The sequence below is a fragment of the Pan paniscus genome, chromosome 18 (assembly GCF_029289425.2).
Source record: "Pan paniscus chromosome 18, NHGRI_mPanPan1-v2.0_pri, whole genome shotgun sequence".
NCBI classification, from domain to species: domain Eukaryota; kingdom Metazoa; phylum Chordata; class Mammalia; order Primates; family Hominidae; genus Pan; species Pan paniscus.
Window position 1 is genome coordinate 15019054 of NC_073267.2, and position 21859 is coordinate 15040912.

General features: G+C 43.7%; 1 protein-coding gene across 2 annotated transcripts in view; it reads right to left on the minus strand.

Moving 5' to 3' along the window:
• PARN (poly(A)-specific ribonuclease) overlaps positions 1–21859 on the minus strand; it is a 192233-nt gene that overhangs the window by 46909 nt on the left and 123465 nt on the right. For both annotated transcript variants that reach the window (XM_003832684.4, XM_055100476.2), the window contains one exon: positions 11–200. In XM_003832684.4, the coding sequence (XP_003832732.1) occupies positions 11–200 (190 nt within the window). The remainder of the gene's footprint in view (positions 1–10; positions 201–21859) is intronic.

Genomic DNA, 21859 nt, shown 5'->3' on the forward strand with positions numbered 1-21859 from the left:
GAGCTCTTACCTATTGTTGCGGTAATAGTGATTCTGCAGGGTGTAGGGTATGCACTGGGGGTTTAACCGTTTGCTGTCAGCCTCCTTCCAGCTATCTTCAGTCCACTTTCTTTTGATCTGCTTCTCTTCCTGTTTTCTCCCCATATATTCAGCATAGGTTTGGATCCGATAGCTTTCTGCATATTTGCTGGTATTGACAGCTACAAGGAAAAGAAAAAAAAATAAAATGCTTACAAAAGTCTGGCCTAGCCCCAAAGATGACACTTTTGAAATGTGGCCTAAGGTGGTCAAAGGAGCCCCATCAGGCCTGAGGTCTGACCCTTGGCTCTGCCACCTGGAAGACAAATGACCTTGGGTACACCTGCAAACTCTCCAAGTCTGAGTTTTCTCATCTGGAAAAAAAAGCCATTGCTCCCCAATCTCATTTTCAGTGTGAAAGTACTTTGTAAACTGTAAAGAACCGGTAATGATGTAAGTAAAATATTAATTTTCAAAATATTTGCAGCCAACATTACTATTTGGATATTATTCATTTTCAGAGTAACAAAATGAAAATAAACAAAACCACTAAGGGAAAACTATAAACCCTCACTATTTTCCTAAAATAAAATGACAACAAAAAGCAATATTGCCAGTGGTGGCAATTACTGTGTCACACACTGAAGATCTCCGGTATGTCTGTGTGCAGTGTTTTACATGTATTATATCTAATCTTCATAGTACGCTTGCAAGGGAGGAAATGTTTTTACTGGTGAGAAAGCAGGATCACAGAGGTCAGGGTTTTGCTGCAGACCAGCCCTGGGTGAATGGCAGGGATAAGATGCAAAACCAGGTTCCTCAAACCCTAATACCAGGGTCCTTCTTATTACTCTGCATCTATTGGAGGTGCTTTATTATTTTCATTTTATTAATTTTTTTAAATGATCAGGCTTTATTACCTGTTCTGTTACAATGTGTTTTAAACAAATTTGTACACCCACATGTCGTCCATCACGCAAATTAAGATAAAGAACATCCCCCTCACCCTCATGCCTGTTTTTAGACAGACTCCCACCCCTCCTTCACTGGACGAAGGCGCCTCAGATGTGTAGTACAATTATGGCATTATCTTCCTCAACTTGAAAACTTTGCTGTCACCACTGCTATCATCAGGGCTTAATTTTGCCTTCTCTTGAGCTACCTATAACTGGAATTACACTACATATGCATTTTTTTGTATTTTATTTATCTTATTTCAATAGTTTTGGGGGAACAGGTGGTGTTTGGTTGCATGGAAAAGTTCTTCAGTGATGATTTCTGAGTTTTGGTGCATCCATCAGCTGAGCAGTGTACACTGCACCCAGTGTGCAGTCTTTTATCCCTCACCCCCTCCTGTCCTTCCCCTGGAGTCCCAAAGTCCATTACATCATTCTTATGCCTTTGCTTCCTCATAACTTAGCTCCTATGCACTCTGCAAATTTAAGACAGCTGCACAATACTTAGGACATGCCTCTGCTCCTTCTGCCTTAAAGACTGCTAATTCTCTGTAATGCGCCTCTGGCTGGCAGCAGTACTTGAACGCTGGGGCTTAATCCCCCCTTGGTGTTAATGCTTCAGACTAAGGCCAGGTCAGTTGTGTTCTGATCCCATGCTGCCCCCTCTTCTGAGGCTGCTGTGGATGGATCACGATGGCGGCATGGGAGTGAGGATCAATGGTGGCCTCTTGGTGTCCATTTGCTACTTCGGGCTTCCAGTTTAGGCATATGCGTTCCTAGCCCACTATCACTGCCAACAACTATTACCCACACTGGCAGTGAGACCATCAGAGCCTGGCCACGCTGTTCAGGGCAGTCTTTGTACCTGGTAGCTGCAAAGCGCCATGATGTCAGAAACAGAATCTGTCTACCTGCACCTAGAAAACCCCTGGATATGGAATAGTTCTCAATAAAAATGATGTGACTGAATGCAGAGCAGAATGCAGTGCTGGTGACGAGCATGCAGGCTGTGGGCACGTCGGCACTGGACAAGGGACTCCAGTTTACCAGGGACCTTAAAACAGAGGGAAAGACAACTGTATGAGAGGCAGATGTCCCACATCCGGCACCTGACACATTTTAATCTTCACCTAGGCCAGATTTCACTAAAACTTAGTGCAACAAAGGTTTCCGGAATATCATGCCCTAAATATTTAGTCATCTAAAAAACAGAACAAAACAGGAAAAAACTCTACTTCTTCAGAAAACACAAATTTTTACTAAGAAGTTTGTGTACTTTTAAAATATTCACTCAAGAGTTAAAGAGAAAAAGGAAAAAAAAAAACCCCTCAAAGTATTAGGGAGGCAGGGCACATTGGCTCACACTTGTAATCCCAGCATTTTGGGAGGCCAAGGCGGGAGGATAACTTGAGCCTATGTAGTTGAAGACCAACCTGGGCAACACTGTGAGACCCCCATCTCTAAAAAGAAAGTGCTAGAGAATGTTCATATTATACAATGTCTCCCAAAGAAGTGGAGTGGGTTACTGAAATGTGAGCTGAAAACAGCACACTCTGCCTCACTCAGGAGACAAGCGGTGAAAGCAGGCAGTTCTGGAGATGTGCTATTGAGTAAAGTTACTCATATCAGAGAGCCACAGAAATAGGATCCTTTCCTGAAAATCTTATTCCTTGGAACAGTTATTTTTCTTACTTTGAATGTGTCATATTTCTGTTATTTTTCACTCATTTACCCAGCCTCCCAACAATTCATATCCAATAACCATTGTCCACCCATTCTTCCATGTGGTAACTGCTTACTGAGTGTTTTTGTCCCAGGAACTATGTCAGGTATTTGGTAAATCAAGACACAATCTCCACCCTCTCTTAAAGGTCACCCTGTCACATACCAGATTTATGTAGTGGTGATTTCGCTGTAAGCTTGTCACTCCCTAAGCTTGTGACAGATTAAAATATGTTCATCTATCAATGTGGACATATGAGAACCCATTGGTTCTACCATCATTATTCTGTACCAATTGTTAACCAATGAGCATTCTCCTGGATTTTCTTCTATTTCAATTTTTTTTTTTAAGAAAGTTCTTTATTTTTATTAATATATTTATTTGAGACAGAGTCTTGCTCTGTTGCCTACGCTGGAGTACAGTGGCGCCATCTAGGCTCATTGCAACCTCCGCCTCCCGGGTTCAAGTGATTCTCGTGCCTCAGCCTCCTGAATAGCTGAAACTATAGGCGTGCGCCACGACGCCTGGCTAATTTTTGTAATTTTCATAGAGACAGGGTTTCACCGTGTTGGCCAGGCTGGTCTCGAACTCCTGAGCTCAAGTGATTCGCCTGCCTCGGCCTCTCAAAGTGCTGGGATTACGGGCGTGAGCCACCGTGCCTGGCCTGGCTATTGCGTTCTTTAATCTAAAAGGTTTATTTTGATTTGCAAGCACACCCAAAAGGGATGACACCTGCAATAATCCCTCTGTTGCCAGGTGTGGTCGCTCATGCCTAGAGTCCCAGCACTCTGGGAGGCCAAGGCAGGAGGACTGCTTGAGCCCAGGGGTTCGAGACCAGCCTGGACAACGGGGCAAAACCCCATTCTCCACACACACACACAAAAACACAAAAATTAGCCAGATGTGGTGGCTTCAGACTATAGTCTCAGTTATTAGGGAGGCTGAGGTGAGAGGATTGACTGAGCCCAGGAAGTCAAGTCTGCAGTGAGCCACGATTGCACCATTGTACTCACTCCAGCCTGGGCAACACAGCAAGACCCTATCTCGAAAAAAATCCTTCTCTCAAGTTTAATTTGGATTACCAAGTAGGAGAGGAGGCTTGGGTCAATATTCCCCATGAAAGCAAAGGTGATGACAGGGTCACAGGCGAGCTGAGTTAATCTATTTAATGATATCTGATAGTTTTCAATAATTCAGCTCCCAGCTGATAGACAAATGTTACAAACAACTCCCTAACCATGGCGAGGAGATTTATCTGAGCACATTTGGAATTTAGGATCACTTAAAAGGGGAAATAAATAACAGTCCGCTTTTCACTGCTGGCCTCCACGTGGCAATAATTTACCAGCATTCCTTGAGTCCCAGCAGCTTTGCAGCTCTCGGCCTTTAATCTAGAAGCCAAGCTCTGGCTCAAAGCCACGCCTCTAATGGATGAATCAGCAAAATGAATTGGCTGTCAACTGTGTCCTCCAGCTATTCCAGCTCGCCTGTCAGAAGCAGCATGTAGCAGGCTGCTGGGTAACACTAATCTTTTCCAAATTTGTCAGGGAAATGATTCAAGGCAATCTATCGGTCTTGCCACTTTGTGAAAGCCACTGGGGAACCAAACGTGCTAAGAGTCCTCCCTGTTTCCCTGGAGGTGAGTGGGAACAGTTCCCTCACATAAGAGTCTCAACCACTCCGGCTTCACTGTGCCTGGTCCATTGTCTCTTGACACTGCACACAGCATAGCATTTAATCTTCAGATGTTCTAGTCACCACACAAATAAAGAGACTGAGCATCGGAGAAACTAAACAGCTTGCCTGAGGTCTTGTAGGTAAGCAACAAAGCTGGCTTGAAACCAGGACGTGGCATTTATATATACATTTTAACAATGTTAATACTGCCACATGCCTGCTGTGTATTTATATGCATTTTGTTTATGTAGGTTGACAATTAGCTTATAAAATGCTTCCTGTATTAAGGAATTACTTAAAATGTTTAGACTTTTTTGTTTTTTAAAGAACTTTCCACTACTGTCAAGCAAAGACTTTCCAACTAAGTTGATGCATTATGTTTATGAAGAGGAAGACAACATAAGATGTAGATTCCTTCCTAAATTGACTTATAGATTTACTGCAACTCCAGCAAAAATATTCCAACATTTTATTTTATTTTTTAAACAACTTCTGTGGAACAGGGCTAACTCATAGGCAGTGTGCCCAGAGTTGGCCTCCAACATTTTAATTAAATATTGAAAAAAATTAAAAGTAAGAAAAAAAAATCTCGGTAGAAAACAACAGTGGTTGTGAGAGCCTGGGGCTGGTGCTGGGGCTGGAACGGGAGAGGAAGTTGACTACAAAGAAGGGGAGGGCATTTTGAAGGTGACAGAACTATTTTATATCCTGATTGCAGTGCTGATTACATTACTGCATGCATTTGCTGAGGCACAGAACTGTACACCAAAGACGGTCACTTTATTATATATCAATTAAACCTCAGTTATTCTGGGAAACCTGAAAGATGAATTCTAAAATTAGAATAAAAGGGCCAACAATAGCTGGGACATTTCTAAAAAAGAATGGGAAGGGGGACTTGCTTTACTAGGTAAAAAAGCTTATTGTAAAGCTATAGGAATTGAGACAGTGGAGTAATGGTGCTGAGATAAACTGACCAATGGTACAGAATTCTAAGAGCCTAGAAAAACACGTATACATCTGTGAAACTTTGATTTCTGACAGAACTGCCTGGAAAAGGAAAAGCTGGAAAAATTGTTTATCCATGGGGGGAAAAAAAAAAAGAAATTGGATTCTTAGTCACACCATGCCGAAAAATTCACTCCAGATGGATGAAGAGCTGAAATGTCAAAAGCAAACTCTGAGAACTTGAAAAGGAAATATAAGTGAGTATCTTTCTAAGCTTGAAGTAGGGAAGAATTTACAAAGATAGAAAAAAGGACAGGCATAAAAGAAAAGATCAATAAGTTTGGCTACATTAATATTAAAGCCTTTGTCCATCAGAAGACACTTTAAAGAGAAGAAAGACAATCTATAAACTGGAAGAAGATATCTGTAAGACATTCAACTGACAGGATTAGCACTAGAATATATAAAAACAGCCACGAACTAGTGAGGAAACAACTGCAGAAAAGTGGGCACAAGGCATGAGAAGCACGGTCACCACACAGAAGGGAGGTGTGTGAGGCCAGTGGACATATGCAGAGATGCTCGGCCACAGACAAAGGCAAATCATGACTATGATGAGACATGATTCTATACCTACTGCGTTGGCAAAAATTATAAAAAAACATTGATAATACAACTATTGGGAAGGTGTGGAGCAACAGGATCCCCAGTGGTTGTACGACCATTTTGGAAAACAAGTTAGTGTTCTCACTTAAAGATGATCATTCTCACTTCCTATGACCCTGCAATTTCACTCACGAATAATAAGAGATCAATACAAGAGTTTCCAAAAAAAAAAAAAAACTGTTCATAATAGCTAAAAAGAAAGAGAAAGAGGGCTCCAAATCCTTATCCTTGGGTAAATGGACAAATCTGCAGTATATTCACAAAATGGAATATTGTCTAAGAGAAAATATGAGTGAACTACAGCTACACAGAATAAAATGGATGAATCTCAGTGATGTAACGGTGAATGATAAATGCAATCCCCCTCACGCCCCACAACACACATACATACACACATGGCGGGGGTGTGTATGAGAGGGAGAACAAAAAATAGCAAGAAGATGATCAGCACAAACTTCAGTAGAATAGCTGGTACTGGAAGGGAATCAGGAGAACTAGACAGGAGAAGAGCAATAGGCAGATGTAATTTATTAGTAATGTTTTAATTCTTTGGTTGAGTGGTGGTTTCACAGATGTGCATTACATTTTAAACAAACAAAATTTCTAGCACGCCTGTAATCCCAGCTACTCGGGAGGCTGAGGCAGGAGAATCGCTTGAACATGTGAGGCAGAGGTTGCAGTGAGCCGAGATCGTGCCACTGCACTCCAGCCTGGCGACAGAGCAAGACTCAAAAAAAAAAAAAATTCTAGCTTTTCCATTGTTTTACCCTGTCCAACTACTAAAGGCCATTTCCAATACAATCTGCTTAAGTGAGAAGGTCTCTTTAAGATTAGCTCAAACTTACTCCTGTTTCAATGTCTTCGGTCACATGGAAGTGGAGCCCCTGAGTGGGACACATGTGGTGTAAATGCGTACTGCAGCTCAGATGCCAGACTTCAGCCTTGCTCGGTGGCTAAGGGCATTTTTGCAGTCTGCTTCTTAGAGGGTTGAAACCAGTTTATTGTAGCAACTGTTTGTGGGTGGGGAGGGTGTACTAGGAAACTGCTGAAGCAGTTACACACCATTAGTCCTGCATTTTTTGCCACGGCCACTCTCAGCAAACATCAAGTTCTCAATGTCTAAGGGAATTGCCTATATTCGTATTAACCCAATGGTTACAACAAAGAGGGCTGGACATGGTGGCTCATGCCTATAATCCCAGCACTTTGGGAGGCCAAGGCTGGCGGATCACTTGAGTCCAGCAGTTCAAGACCAGCCTGGGTAACATGGTGAAACCCTGTCTCTACTTAAATACAAAGATTAGCCAGGCATGCCTGTAGTCCCAGATACTTGGAGGGGTGAGGCTGGAGGATTGTTTGAGCCCGGGATGTGGAGGTTGCAGTGAACTGAGATCGTGCCATTGCACTCCAGCCAAGTTGACAAAGTGAGACCCTGTCTCAAATAAATAAATAAATAAATAAATAAATAAATAAATAAAAATAAAACAAAGAAAGAGAACTATTTATTGGCTATTTCCTCTGTTAGCACAGAAAATCCTGTCAGCATTATCCTGGCTTTATAGATAAGGACACTGAGACTCATAAAAAGGGACTGGCCCAAGGTCCCAAAGATTACATGTGTAGGCTGGGACCCCAACCAAAGCCTACATTCTTTCCACGACACCACATGCACTGGAAGGCACCCGGTTTGTGTCATGCAGAGTTAACACAGGCATACATCTGTCTGCAAGGAAGCAGTGTGTCCATCTCTCCACCCAACAGCCTTCTGCAAATGCTGGAAGGAGTCCCTGTGTGATAACCTGGTGTGTTACTCCACGATCAGAAGTGATGTGTGCCAAGAGTGGCCTCTGCCTACTTCACAGGCCCAAATCCTACTCCTCTAATGCCAGTGTGTGCCTTAATGTCAAAGACGCCCTCTCTGACACCCTTTAAGATGGCCTCTCCTTATTCCCCTCAGAGCACCCACCAGCGTGAGGCCCTAAATCACCACATTGTCATTCAGGATTGTCACCCCAAGCCTGGATGACACTAAAGGTTGCTTTGTGTTTGTTTGCTTATTTAAATATGAATATATTAAATACAAAAGTTTTTTCATATTCCATAAAGTTTGATCAAGTTTAAATTTACAACAGATGGACAGCCTCTCCAATTTACCAGATAAGAGAATGGAGGGTTTTATCAGATTTTGCAAAAGGGCAAACTTTAAAAATCTTTAAAGAAAGATATTAAAAATCAAGGAAAACAGAAACACCCAACCCTAATGGTCATTATGAACATTTTCCTGTGTTCAGAAAAATGATCTCAGATGTATTTCCCCTTAACCCATCTAAGGAACTAGGCAGATACTAAGTTGGAAACAGGAATCAGTGATCTAACAGAAACATGGTAAAATGAAGGTATTTCCAACATGCCCAAAGAAGTAAAAATGGGTAGGCAAGCCCAGAAAATGACAGCCTTCCTTTCCACCCTCTCTAGTCCATCCTTACCCTGCTGACATGATCCATTCTATTCTGTTAAACCCTTCGGCATCCAAGATAAAGTGCAAACTTGCTGGTACACCCAACTGGTGTACCAGCAAGTTTGCCTCAATAATAACCCAGCTCTGTCCAGCCCTCTCATCTCAATTCTGTTTTCCCACATTTAGCTGTTGTCTCCTGAACAGGGCCAGGTGCTCTTTGAGGGAAGGGATTATACATTATTCATTTCTGTAGCACCTGGGGTTTATCATAGTAGTTTTCCAGGAATTCAACATATGATCATGGGAAGAAAGGAAGGAAGAAACAAAACTTCAGGCCAGGCATAGTGGCTCATGCCTGTAAGCCCTGCACCTTGAGAGGCCCAGGTGGGAGGATCGCTTAAGCCCAGGAATTTGAGACCAGCCTGGACAACACAGTGTGACCCCCATCTCTACAACATAAAACATAAAAATAAATTAGCTGGGTGTGGTGGTGCACACCTATAGTCCCAGCTACTCAGAAGGCTGAAGTGGGAGGATCACTTGAGCCAGCAAGGTTGAGGCTGCAGTAAGCCAAGACTGCACCACTATATTCCAGCCTGCGCAAGAGAGTAAGACCCTATCTCAAAAAAAAAGGAAAATAAATAAGTAAACAAATAAATGAATGAATGAATAAAAAACAGCTTTTATGTCTGCTGGCAGCCTGTCTCTACTCAAGAGAAAAAACAAGCCAGAATGAGGATACAAACTTATACATTTTTCAGTTTAAAATCCCATGTTGAAGCCTGGTATGTGAAAAAAGTGCCTGGACTGGAAACTGGAGGCCCTGGCTCTGGCTCGAATGGGTAGTTTTGCCTGGGCAGGAAACAGGCCACCGTCACTGATAGCAGAGGCTAACTCACCTGCCTGCTCACACCCTTGGGAGCCAGAGCTTGGGATTCCTTGTCCTTCATGCTTCCTTTCATATCGTGGGTGTTTCTCCAACAAAGGCTAATTATGTTTTTTAAAAAGTCCTGAGGCTGAAAGAGTAGAAACTAGGGCAGTGAAAGAGATCTGAGCCCCGTAAAGGGGACAGACAAAACTAGGGAAGATAGTGGAGGACGGCATTCCTTCCTCTCTGCTTTCTCAGGGCCTCCATGGCAGCGCCTGACCCATGAGATGCACTCAGGAAAGGAAAGGAAACGAATCAAGGAAAGGAAGCAGGCTCAGAGGGCTATGCTTACAGAGACGCAGAGTGCAGAGGAACCTGAGAGAGCCGTGAGGTGTTTACAGACAGCTTCCACAGATCCCACCGCCTGGACCCTCACCATGGTGAGGGCAGGTGCTGTTATCAGTGCTTCACTGACGAGGCAGAGAGAAAGTTCCATCGGCACCCAACTAGGATGTAGCAGAACAGGGCAGAGTGTGATCTTGGTTCTGTTACCTAGAGCAAGTCAGGCCCTCTACTCTGCTACCTCCCCATCCTTCCCCTCAATTAAATATGGACAGGCATGCACACTGGCCACTGTTCCCACGTGTCACTTCACTTTACAGTTCTCCAATTGAGGCCACGGAAGCAGCAAAGAAAACAGTCTTTACAAACCAGACATGAAGATAATGGTGATGTTTAATTATTTAAAACCTACCCAAAGGGAAGCCACAAAGTCAAATGGGAAAACCACAGGCTCTGAGGCCACACAGGCCTGGGTTAGAATCCTGCCCAAACCTTAAGTTGTCTGGGGTGAGTTACCTGCCTCCCTGGACTTCTCTTTCCTTATCCATAAAACAGACATCTCCACCTACCTTACAAAGCTTTTATCACAGGGCCTGAGACACAGTAGGTGCTTAATTAACAAGGTTACTGCTGTTAAATCACAAATATATAATTCAGACAAAAAGAACTTTGCCAAAGCCAATATAAGACATTCCATTGCTCTGCATATTCTCAAACAACAATTAAAAAAAAGACACCATTATTTAAAAGTCTGAACTATAAATTTCAAAATTTTCCGAGACCGAAATTAGTTAATTGATTTTCTCCCAACTCTCCTGAAACTACCTGTTAAAACATTCATCTCATTCATTCATTTATTATTTACTTATTTTTGAGACAGGGTCTCGCTCTGTTCCCCAGGCTGGAGTGCAGTGGTGCAATCACGGCTCACTGTAGCCTCGAGCTTCTGGGCTCAAGCAATCCTCCCACCTCAGCCTCCTGAGTAGCTGGGACTACAGGTGCACGCTACAACACCTGGCTGATTTTTGTATTTTCTGTAAAGACAAGGTTTTGCCGTGTTGTCCAGGCTGTTCTCAAACTCCTGGGCACAAGCGATCCACCCATGTTGGCCTCTCAAAGGGCTGAAATTACAGGCATGAACCACTGTGCCCAGCCATCTCATTCAATAAACACTGGCACTGGGTACTGGGATGCAGCAGTGGGAAGCAGAGATTCCCTGATCCTAAGAAGCCTGCAATCTGGAGGAAGAGTAAAGGAGGCGAAAAGACTGGTAGAGCAACACCAAGTAGGCAGGTATCTAGGTGGGAAATGATAATCTCAACATGAGCAGGGGCAGCAGCAAAGGCGACAATAAATACAAGCTATTAACAGGCTGACTGAGAGGTGGAAGAGCTACTGCTTAGGCTGTAAGTTCCTATGGCCCAAGCCAATTGCCTCAGCATTGAATGAATGATGTCACTAAGGAACCCTGCTTTGATTAGCCAGCCTGGTGTTTTTCTTTTTCTTCTTCATGGTTTCAGGCTGAAAAGTCAGTCAAAAATTATTAAAGCCACCATTTATTAAGTACTTACTATAATGCTTGTAAAGAACTATGCTAACTACTTTCCAAACAAATACAGTTGACCCTCGAACAATCTGTGTTTGAACTGCATGGGTCCACCTATATGCAGATTATTTTTCAAGCCAACACATCTTGAAAACACAGTCTCTGAGGGATTTGAAACCTGCCTACACGGAGGGCCTCTCATACCCACACGTTCTGCAGGACTGACTGTGGGACCTGAGTACGTGAGAATTTTGGTATACTCAGGGGTCCTGGAACCAATCTCTCATGGACATTAATGAACGCCTGTATATTTCAATCTCACTTGTTCATTTATTCATCTATCCATTCATTCATGAACAAACTATCTTCTAAAACTAGGCAACTGAGGCTGAGAGTGAAATCAGAGAGACAAAGCCCAGTACTCAAGGAGAGAAAGAGAGCACAGACCATCACCCATGGGCTGAGGGTTAGAAAAGGAGCTTGCTCTGGAGTTTCCCATGGGGAAATGATCACACCTGGGGCTCAGGAAAATTTCCCTAAGGAAAAGACACTCAGGTCTTTCTTGAGACTTGAGGGTTGGGAGAGCAGGTAGTGTAGAAATTCTGGAGGTGGGGAACTGTGATCCAGGCAGAAGGAATATGATGAGGTGACTCATCTGAGAGAGGAACACAGTCTAGACTAAGGATGAATGACCGTAATAGTGAATCCTAAGGAGGAAGCAGGAGAAGGGCCGGCGGTGCAGCCGGAACGATGCGCAGAGGTGCGCCACACTGAGGAGTTCAGTCAGGAGGGCCTTGTGGTCAGATCTCCTCCTCCTGACAAAGATTCCGGGAGATCAGCAGGACGCCAGGGTAATAAATATGGAGAGAAAGGGCGGTGGCTTGTTAGGATGGAAGAGGTGGGGACACAGAGAAACTACACAGTCCTCCAAGTCCTAGCCTGGGCAGTGCAGGGTTGTACCATCTGGGACCAGGGAACAAGATAGTGGGAACACAGGAATGGGGTAGATGGTGGCTTTGAAGTACCTGGGAAACATCGGTGGAAATGTGGGATGGGCAGAGAGAATACATTTGGGAATCACTGGCATGAAGGTGGTTTGAGCCCTGAGAAAGAATGGAATTGCTGAGGAGAAGGTGCAGAGTAAACACAGAAGCCTCCAGACTGAACTTAGGAGCACCGGCCTTTAATCCTCGTATGGATGGGGAGGGCAGTCATGAAAGCCTGGGAAGCTGTGGCCTGAAAAGGAGAAGGGCAAACCTAGGGATTTAAGAAAACATTGCTTCAAGGAGGAAGAAGAGGCCAGGCGTGGTGGCTCACGCTCGTAGTCGCCAGCACTTTGGGAGGACAAGGCGAGAGGATCACTCGAGTTCATGGGTTTGAGGCCAGCCTAGGCAACACATACCACCCAATGTCCACTAAAAAAAAAAAATTAGCTGGGCATGGTGGTGCGCACCTGTAGTCCCAGCTACTCAGGAGGATCGTGAGCCCAGGAGTTTGAGGCTGTAGTGAGCTATGACCACACCACTGCATTCCACATTCCAGCCTGGACCACAGAGCAAGACTCTGTCTCCAAAAAACAGAGGTCAGAGTACTGAGCACTCAGGCAAGGTGAGAAGACTGCCTGGTGGGTGTGGCAAAGGGGTCAGAGGGTCTTCAGTAAGAACAGGCTCTGTGGTGTGGGGACCACAGCGAGAGGAGAGTGAGCGAGGAACCACGGCAAGGGTGGTGACTGCAGACGCCTCAAATTCCGAAAAGGAAGGAAAGATTTGGGAGAAGAGGCGAGCTGGGGTTGTGGGAGTTCTTTTGAACAGGTGGAAGGAATTCTGCCCATGGGTGGGCATGGATAAAATGTAGCACAAGGCCCCTGAGAAGGGACTTGGAGTACATGGTGGGGACACATGTCTGACAGAGGCACAGAAGGAGGGAGGTGTGTGCGCGGACAGCTTTGTGAATCTGGGGGCAGGAAGTCGCACCTGGAAGTTCACTGTTTCCTCTGAAGAGGGGTCGAGGTCAGGGGAGGGGAGGGATCTTCCCAAAAGCACCAGGGCTGGAACCTGGGAAGACAGGAAGAGCAGAAGAGGCCATGGAGCTGGTACCTGATAAGGTCCCTGCCAGAGATGTCACCTTCCAACTAGTGCTAACAATCTGCCCAATGCTCTTTTCCTCCTCAAAACCACCCCACAAAGTGGGTAACAATTCTCCTTCCATGGCCATGCAAACAGGGGCCGAGAGAGGTTGAGTGGCCTGCTGAAGATGGCGATTCTGACAGCAGGGCTGGGGTGTGAAGCCCGAGCTCCCTGACCCTGACGCATGCTTCTGATGACAACTTTAACCTGCCCCTCAAAGCAGTCAACAAAGCCTCTGCGCTCACACCCAGCCCAACACAAAAAAGGGCTTTCCCAAGTGCTGACACAGCAGCTTAAAAAGTGGGTAGTGAAGTGCAGAAGGTAAGAAGGAATTTATGATGGCATCAAGTAGAAGCAGATGGGAGTTTGGAAAAAAGTTTAGAACTATTACTTAAAGAAAAAAAAAGAAGAAACCCTTCTTTTTTTAAAAGATGAAACACAACTTAAAATAGACTTGGGAAGCAATTCCATACTTAACAGTCTTGAGGAAGTTGACAGACAGCTGAAAGACCTAAGCAATTTACAACATTCTTCACACTTCATGGCAGAAAATTAAGATTGATGTCTCAACTACACAAGAATAATTTAAGGTAAAATCAAAGATCTGCTAGATCATGTGAAATGGCAGATCCTAAACGTCAAGAACTCTGAATAAATTCCACTCCAGGGAAGACTAAATAGTACACGGCTTAGTTAATGCTATATCTTTAAGGTCTGCTTATTACATATTACAAAGAAGTACAAACAGATACCAATCATGGTTTATAGGGAGGTTACTAAGCACCAGGTTCTCTACTATCTCTAATCCTAATACATTATTCTATATCCTAACACATTAATCTATTTTCTTCCATCTTTAATCCTACCCCTGTAAAGCAGTCTTATTTTGAATACGACAGAACAGTGCCTGAGACATGTTAAAATAACTTGCCTGATGTCACCGTGCTGGACTGCCGTGCACAGCCAGTATTTAACCCGTTGTTGACGCCCCTTCCCCTGCCTGAGGGATTCCCAATTTAATGCCAGCATACAGCCTGCAATAGGTTTTAAATTGCAACAGTATCACTAAACAATACCTACTTTTACTACATGAAACCCACTCTCATACGTCCTTTTCTTCGACTTTCTCCCCTCTTTTTTTCAAATGCTGGTATCTACCAGCATTGATTTCCTGACCCACTAAACAGGCCCTGCCTGACCTGAACTCTATAACACAACACAGCTCATTGACACCCACCATTCAAAACAGCATTTCTATGTGACAATGTGCTTTGTGTTCTAAAAGGTTAATCAACAAAAGAACGTTTAGGACACAATCTCTTCACAGCCTGCGTGTAACTGAAGCACTGGCTGGAGGTAGTGGCTGCATCTACAGATTCAAGTTGGGTCCTTTCACCTGGACTAGTTCTCAGGAACTTCAGATGCCAGGTACAAATATATACCTAATAGGCACACACACCGCCTGCATCAAGACAACACTTTTGGACCTAGCTAACTTTGGCAACTTGTTGGGCTGTTTATGAAGTATTAAATCTGCCACAACATTAGTGATACGGTGATAAAGCACAGTGCTCCATGTTTCTTCTACTTCCCATAGCCACATACGCAAACAGCCTGACAGAGCAGCACATATTTTAAGGCTTACAGGTTTCAGTGGTTGAAAAGCTTAGTCTGTTTGTGTATAAGCTAATATAGGAGCTGCTGGGCTGCACTATTTACACTTTCATTAAGGGCTGCACTATTTACACTTTCATTAAATGTGTCTCTGTGGATGTTTTGAAGTGGTTTTCATCTGATAAAAGAATTTACTGGCCGGGTGCGGTGGCTCACGCCTGTAATCCCAGTACTTTGGGAGGCCAAGGCAGGTGGATCACAAGGACATGAGAGCAAGAGACCATCCTGGCCAACATGATGAAACCCTGTCTCTACTAAAAATACAGAAATGAGCTGGGTGTGGTGGCATGTGCCTGTAATCCCAGCTACTCAGAAGGCTGAGGCAGGAGAATGGCTTGAACCAGGGAGTCGGAGGTTGCAGTGAGCCAAGATGGTGCCACTGCACTCCAGCCTGGCAATAGAGAGAGACTCCATCTCAAAAAAAAAAAAAAAATTTACTTATACCTCATGACTCAGCTTATTCATTAACCCAGTGAAACCCCGGAGGAGAGGAGGGGAACTGGAGAGAGAAAGAGAATGATGGGCAGCCAGGCAGAGCTGAGCTAGCTCACCTGCGAGGTGAGTCATGGCCCCTGGGAGGGAGGGTGTCTGTCACCAAAAGCAGCCTCTCCCAACCTATTAGAGAGTCACAGAAATTCCGTATCAATAGTAAATGGGACAATTTTGTCTCTGGTTCCCTTTAACCGTCCCTTGCCATGCTCCTAGCATTGGAAGCACTCAGCACTTTCCTGATGGTGCCAGGATGCTGCGCTATGAACATGAGTCCTCTTCCTAGGCCTGCCTCTCACCTCTTCCCACCTGCTAGCCCTGCAATCCACCTACAGATGCAGAGCAGCTCCAGGACACATCATACACGATCTGTCACCACCAAGAAGGTTTGAAAAAATGCCAACACCACCTCCTTGAACACCAGGCCAGCTCCTCCGTGCCTTCATGGAGCCCTGTGCCTGTGCTTCCCATCCTCTGTGGAGAGAGAACAGTTTATTTTAAAGGAAGGGAATGAAATCCTCTCTCCAGACTATGGGTTGCCTTGGGACGATGAAATTTACTTGTTGTAACTGGCAATATTTGACTTCGAAAAAGAGTCACACTTCTCCAAAAGGGAAATGGATAAAGAATGAGGATGTTATTTTTATTTTCCACATCAATTTTACGCTTTGCCTTGATGAGATGATGTGCTCAATGACTAATTTATTTCATTGGTGAGTTCTGTCTAGACCCTACACGCTGACACCCTGAGGGTCACCAAATGTCCCCGAATGGTGGCGCAAATCTGAGTAAGAATTGTTTTGATTTTAAAGTCCCATCCTGCCTGGGCATTTAACACAATGATTCTACACTTGTATTGTTGTTTCCGCTTTTAAATGACCACATCACTTCCTTGTGGATTTGGGATCTTAGGAGGACTATTCCAGCTCTTTATTTTCTTTTTCCTTAAGTAAGCTGCTTCCCTGTTACGGGGGCTGTTGCTGCTGACACCAGACCTAAAGACAGCATTCAGGTCTGAACTGGAGCAGGTTAGGCTGCTAGGAGAGGAAGCATGCTGAGTGACATTACTCTTGAGTCTAACACAGGTAATACAGGGGGATGGGAGAAGGAGAAAGTAGGGAGAGGGAGAGAGCGGGACAGAGAGAGGAAGTGGAAGGAGACAGTGAGCCTGCAGGGGAATCAGGGAGAGCGAACTTTTCCCATTTGCTGAGGAACTGCTTTTATTAATAGAAGGTGGCAACTCCCAAAATTCAAAGAAGTAACAAGTTCTTCACCACTCCTGGACATTAAAAGGATCTGTGAAATTCTTTGCCAGCAGGAGAATACGATTTTTTATAAAGTGATATTGACATTGTTCAGCTTTCCAGATTCAAGTCATTAAATCTCTAAATTGTTCTAAATATTCATTTTGCTTTCTACATTCTAAAAGTGTAGAGCTTTTTTGTCTATTTAAACATTCATTGTAAAAACCAACTGGTTAGATAAAAAAGTCAAGCCAAAAGAGAGAAATGTAAAAAACTAAAACAAGCCAGGTGCAGTGGCACGTGCCTGTAATCCCAGCTACTCAGGAGGAGGAGGCAGGAGGATCACTTGAGCCCAGGAGTTCAAGTCCAGCCTGGGAAACAAAGGGAACCCTGTCTCCAAAAAATGTTTTAAATAAAAACAATATTAATACAATGGCAAGTGTGATATTATCACATGCCAAAGTATTTTTGAATATTTTATAACATTGTATTTTAAAATTCTCAATGACCTGAGAGTTTCCTACAATGTCAAAATACTCAACACAAATTAGGAAACTGAAAAACAACTTCTGAAAGTCAGGTATACAGAGAGAAGAACACAGAATGCTTTTTTTCATTCTTTGTTTTTTGAGACAGTCTCACTCTGTCACTCAGGCTGGAGTGTAGTAGCACAACCACGGTTCACTGCAGCCTCAACTTCCCAGGCTCAAGCAATCCTCCCACCTCAGCCTCTCAAGGAACTGGGACTACAGGAGCTTGCCACCATGTCCGGGTAATTTAAAAATTTTTTTTGTAGAGGTGGGATCTTGCTACATTGCCAGGGCTGGTCTTGAACTCCTGGGCTTAAGGAATTCTCCTGCCTCAGCCTCCCAAAGTGCTGGGATTACAGGCATGAGCCGCTGTGCCCAGGCTACAATGGTTTCTGTAAACTTTATCTTTTACTTTTTTTGTTTTGTTTTGTTTTTTTAAGACAGGGTCTCACTATGTTACCCAGGCTGGAGTGCAGTGGCTATTCACAGGTGTGACCATAGCTCACTGGAGCCTCAAACTCCTGGACTCAAGCAACCCTCCCGAGCAGCCAGGGCTATAGGCATGTGCCACCAAGCCTGCCTACACTTGTGGATTTTATAAAGTACTCTCTACATTTCTTTCCCTAGAAAAAAATATTACCACCCTTTAGATTCTAATTCTAAAGTGCTACATCTAATACCTCTAACATAAGTAAAGTCACATTTTAAAGCATGTCCAATGAATAAATTTGCTTCTACTGCCTTTGCATATGCTAAGATTTTGATGGAGGAAAAAAAAAGTACCTGAAAGCAGCTTTCATGGAACCCAGCTGTAAAGCTCCACAAACCACATTTTTCCAGTGAGCTCACAGATAGCACCCTGTGCCCTATGTCAGCTTAGGGCAGCAGTTAGAGGCCTTTACCAACAGAAAAGAAAAAGCCTAGCTTGCTTCTAAGGCTATATACATCCAGATCTGTTCCACCAAAATCAAATCTGTGGCAAGGAGGTCCATGGCTACAGATTCTTCTGCTATGAGGCACCCAGGGAAATAGTCCAGAGGTCTGAATTGCAAACAAAATAATTTTAACTAATATAAAAAAGACCATCTTTTCAGTAACTAATTCCCTTGAGGACATGATATGGAAGTCAACTATCCAGCTTCCACCTTTACATAGTATATAAGTGAGAAGAGAAAAGCAAGCAGGTTGGGTGCAGTGGCTCACGTCTGTATCTTAACACTTTTGGATTATTTGAGCCTGCCCAGGAGTTAGAGACCAGCCTGGGCAAAACAGTAAAACCCCATCTTTACAAAAAAAACAAAAAACAAAAAACAAACAAAAAAACAATAATAATAATAATAATAATTAGTCTGGAGTGGTGGTGTGCGCCTATAGTCCCAGCTACTTGGGACGCTGAGGTGGGAGGATCACTTGATTGCGCCACTGCACTCCAGACTGGGACAAAGCAAGACTGTCCAAAAAAAAAAAAAAAAAAACAGAAAGAAAGAAAAAGAGAATGAATGTTAAAATGTAGGCAGAGGCATGAAAAATAGAAAAGAAAGTCAGCTTGCAGAGCCAAGTTTATATCTTACCCCACCCTGATGTGGTTGGCCAACAGCTGATAGAGGGCTTTTTGGTAAAGTAGGTAGAAACAAACCCCACCAACTCTCAGGTTACCAGGCAATGTGCCACCATGTTATTAAAGCCATCATGGTGAGAGTTCCTGGGCAGGCAGCCCGCTGGAATGCTGAGTCATCTGTTCCCCCGCTCACAGCTGGCCCTCCTCCCCAGCACATGCTCTGCCCACAAGCACACTCTTTGGGGAATGCATTAGGAAGCAGCTACCTGAATGTATCCTGAAAATCACAGACAAGGCACTAAACACACACCCATTGGAGCCTGTTCTGTCACAACTCAAGCCAGAGTGCAGGCATAAATCACTGCCGTTTCTGGAAAGAGCACAGGCACACCTTGCACTCAGCTCTCTAGAGGCCTTAGTTAAATGCTGTTTAGATTATTTTTTTTAAATGTGGTTTTGACTGGTTCAGGATTTAAAAGAGTTAACAAACATCATATGAGCAGAAGGCACAATGGAATGAGTGTGTACACTCTGGGGTAGACAGCTCTACCTACTACTGGAAGGCCACATGCCTCTCTGGGCAACTGTTTTCTTATCTTTGAACTGAGATGCTTTCCACAGTTGGCTTCAGGGAAAGCATCTAAGACTGAAGTCACAACAGAGTATTCACGCGTGGGGAAAGGGGTGGGGACGCTAAAGCTGAACTTTGCCTTTAGTTAAAATTACCCTTGAAACTTCTTTCTTCACACTGGAGAACATGCGTCTCTCAGTGAAGCCAACACAGCTGGTTTTTCCTCCAGGGTCGGAACACACTACTGTTTCTCCTCTAGGACATCAGAGGAAGACGATGGCTTGCATGTGAGCACCATGTTATTAAACACACATGTACACACATGTGTGAACACACATGGTTTATAACCAGCAGGAAGCTTGCTACAAGAAGAGTATGAAAGTTGATATTCACAAGGAAGGGGCAGAATCTACATCTCCCATTTCATCTCCAACTCACTGGGATAAGGATAAATACTTTTGCTGAGTGAAGTGACAAGCAAAACCAGTCTCACACCCAAAAAAATAATTAGCCACATCAAGTACATTTGAATTCACACAAGTTTCAAAATGTTATGATGTAACTCTACTTGGTACCTAGCAAATATACGATCTAAGCCTCTGTGCCTGTCCTCTGGTCACATGTACCCAAGCTAGTTCTCTGAAGACAAGGAAGGTGTTTTAGCTATTCTATATCTCCAGTGATATTTCTTCAGGAGAGAACAGCTAATACAGCTACTTCTCTCTGCTTCCGAACAGCCCTGGGCTTGCAATTACTACAAGCCACTGAAGAACCATGGCTTAACTTCTTAGGGCATGGATTTTACCAGAGATCAGGGAGGAAAAATTAAATAATTAATCTGGCAATTTAAAACAAATTAGTATTAAAGTAAAATGGACATATTGTAGAATAGCATTTTTTTAAATTGTGAGAATGGTTTAAATAAAACATAAGACGGTAGAGATATTTCACCTTCTGCCCCCCTCACCCCGCTGCGCCCGAGTGCTCCTATCCACTCTGCTTTGGTGTTGTTTGAGAAGAACCTTCCCCCACAGAGGCACTGATACTAGCTGAATGGATTCTCCTTTCTGGGGAATGAGAATACCAGAAAGGAAAAGAGACTTCCACTTTCTCTTCTTGGCAGCAAGGAGGTGAATGTAATGTCCACATGAGGGTAGTTTATACATGTCAATTTGTATTCTAGGTGCACAAACAACACTCAGAGAGCTGTAAGGAGTTCTCTGTGGTTAGAAGCAATTCTGAAAAGAGCTGACTCATATGAGAAAAGCGTAATGCAGTATCTATTTCTTTTAGCAAAGGTGATAGAAACGCACGTATCATGAATATGTCATGCAAGGAAAGATGAGGGCAGCCTAAGCTGAGAAGGTGTTCAAATAAATTTCCTGTTTGAAAGGGATTATGATACTGCTCTTTTCCCTACCTACCTGTGGACACAACAGAAAGGTGGGAATCCTGTCCTATAAATTCAGGTTATGGCCCTCATTTGCCCTACAAGTATTTCTTAGCCAAGGTGAAGTGGTCACCCGTGCATCTACCAAAATGGTCTGGACCACTGACTGGGCAGGTTTTGAGAAGCACGGTCACCTGCCTCAGGGTGGTAGCTATCATTTCCTGAGATTATATCACAGGTAGTACACGCTGCCAATGCTGTAGGCTCTGTTACCCTCACTTTATACAGAAAACTGAAGACCCTGTTGAATGACTTGTCCATAGTCTTGCAGCTGGTATAAGGAGAACTGGAATACAAATTCAAGATGTTTCAATCATACAATGCTGCAAGGAGCTGATGTCAAGGAAGATACAAAGTAATGACCACCTACTCTGCTAGCAGATGGTGGTAAGTTGTTCTTAGAAGCAGTGAACCAAGGGCATGATATTAACAGTCCTTGTGCGTGCCTTCTTCAGCAGAGAGGTCTACTGACTGTCAGTGAGTGTTCTGTCTAAACGAGAAGGGGCTTAAAGAGGATCATATCCTTTGACCTAGTAATTCCTCTTTTAGGAAATCATCCTATGAAAACAATCTGAAATGAGGACTGATTTTTAATGCACAAGGATACGCAAATTTTTAAATTAAAAATGTTTTCAAAACACAAATGTTTAATAGTAGGAGAATAGTTAAATAATTATGCTATTCATATTCATTAAAAATTATGTGAGGTTGAGGGAGGCCGGCACGGTGGCTCACACCTGTAATCCCAGCACTTTTGGCGACCGAGGTGGGTGGATCACGAGGTCAGGAGTTGGAGATCAGCCTGGCCAACATGGTGAAACCCTGTCTCTAATAAAAATACAAAAAATTATCCGGGCATGGTGGCATGAGCCTGTAATCCCAGCTACTCGGGAGGCTGAGGCAGGAAAATAGCTTGAACCCAGGAGGCGGAGGTTGCAGTGAACAGAGATTGCGCCATTGCACTCCAGCCTGGGTGACAGAGCAAGACTCCGTCTCAAAAAATAAATAAATAAAA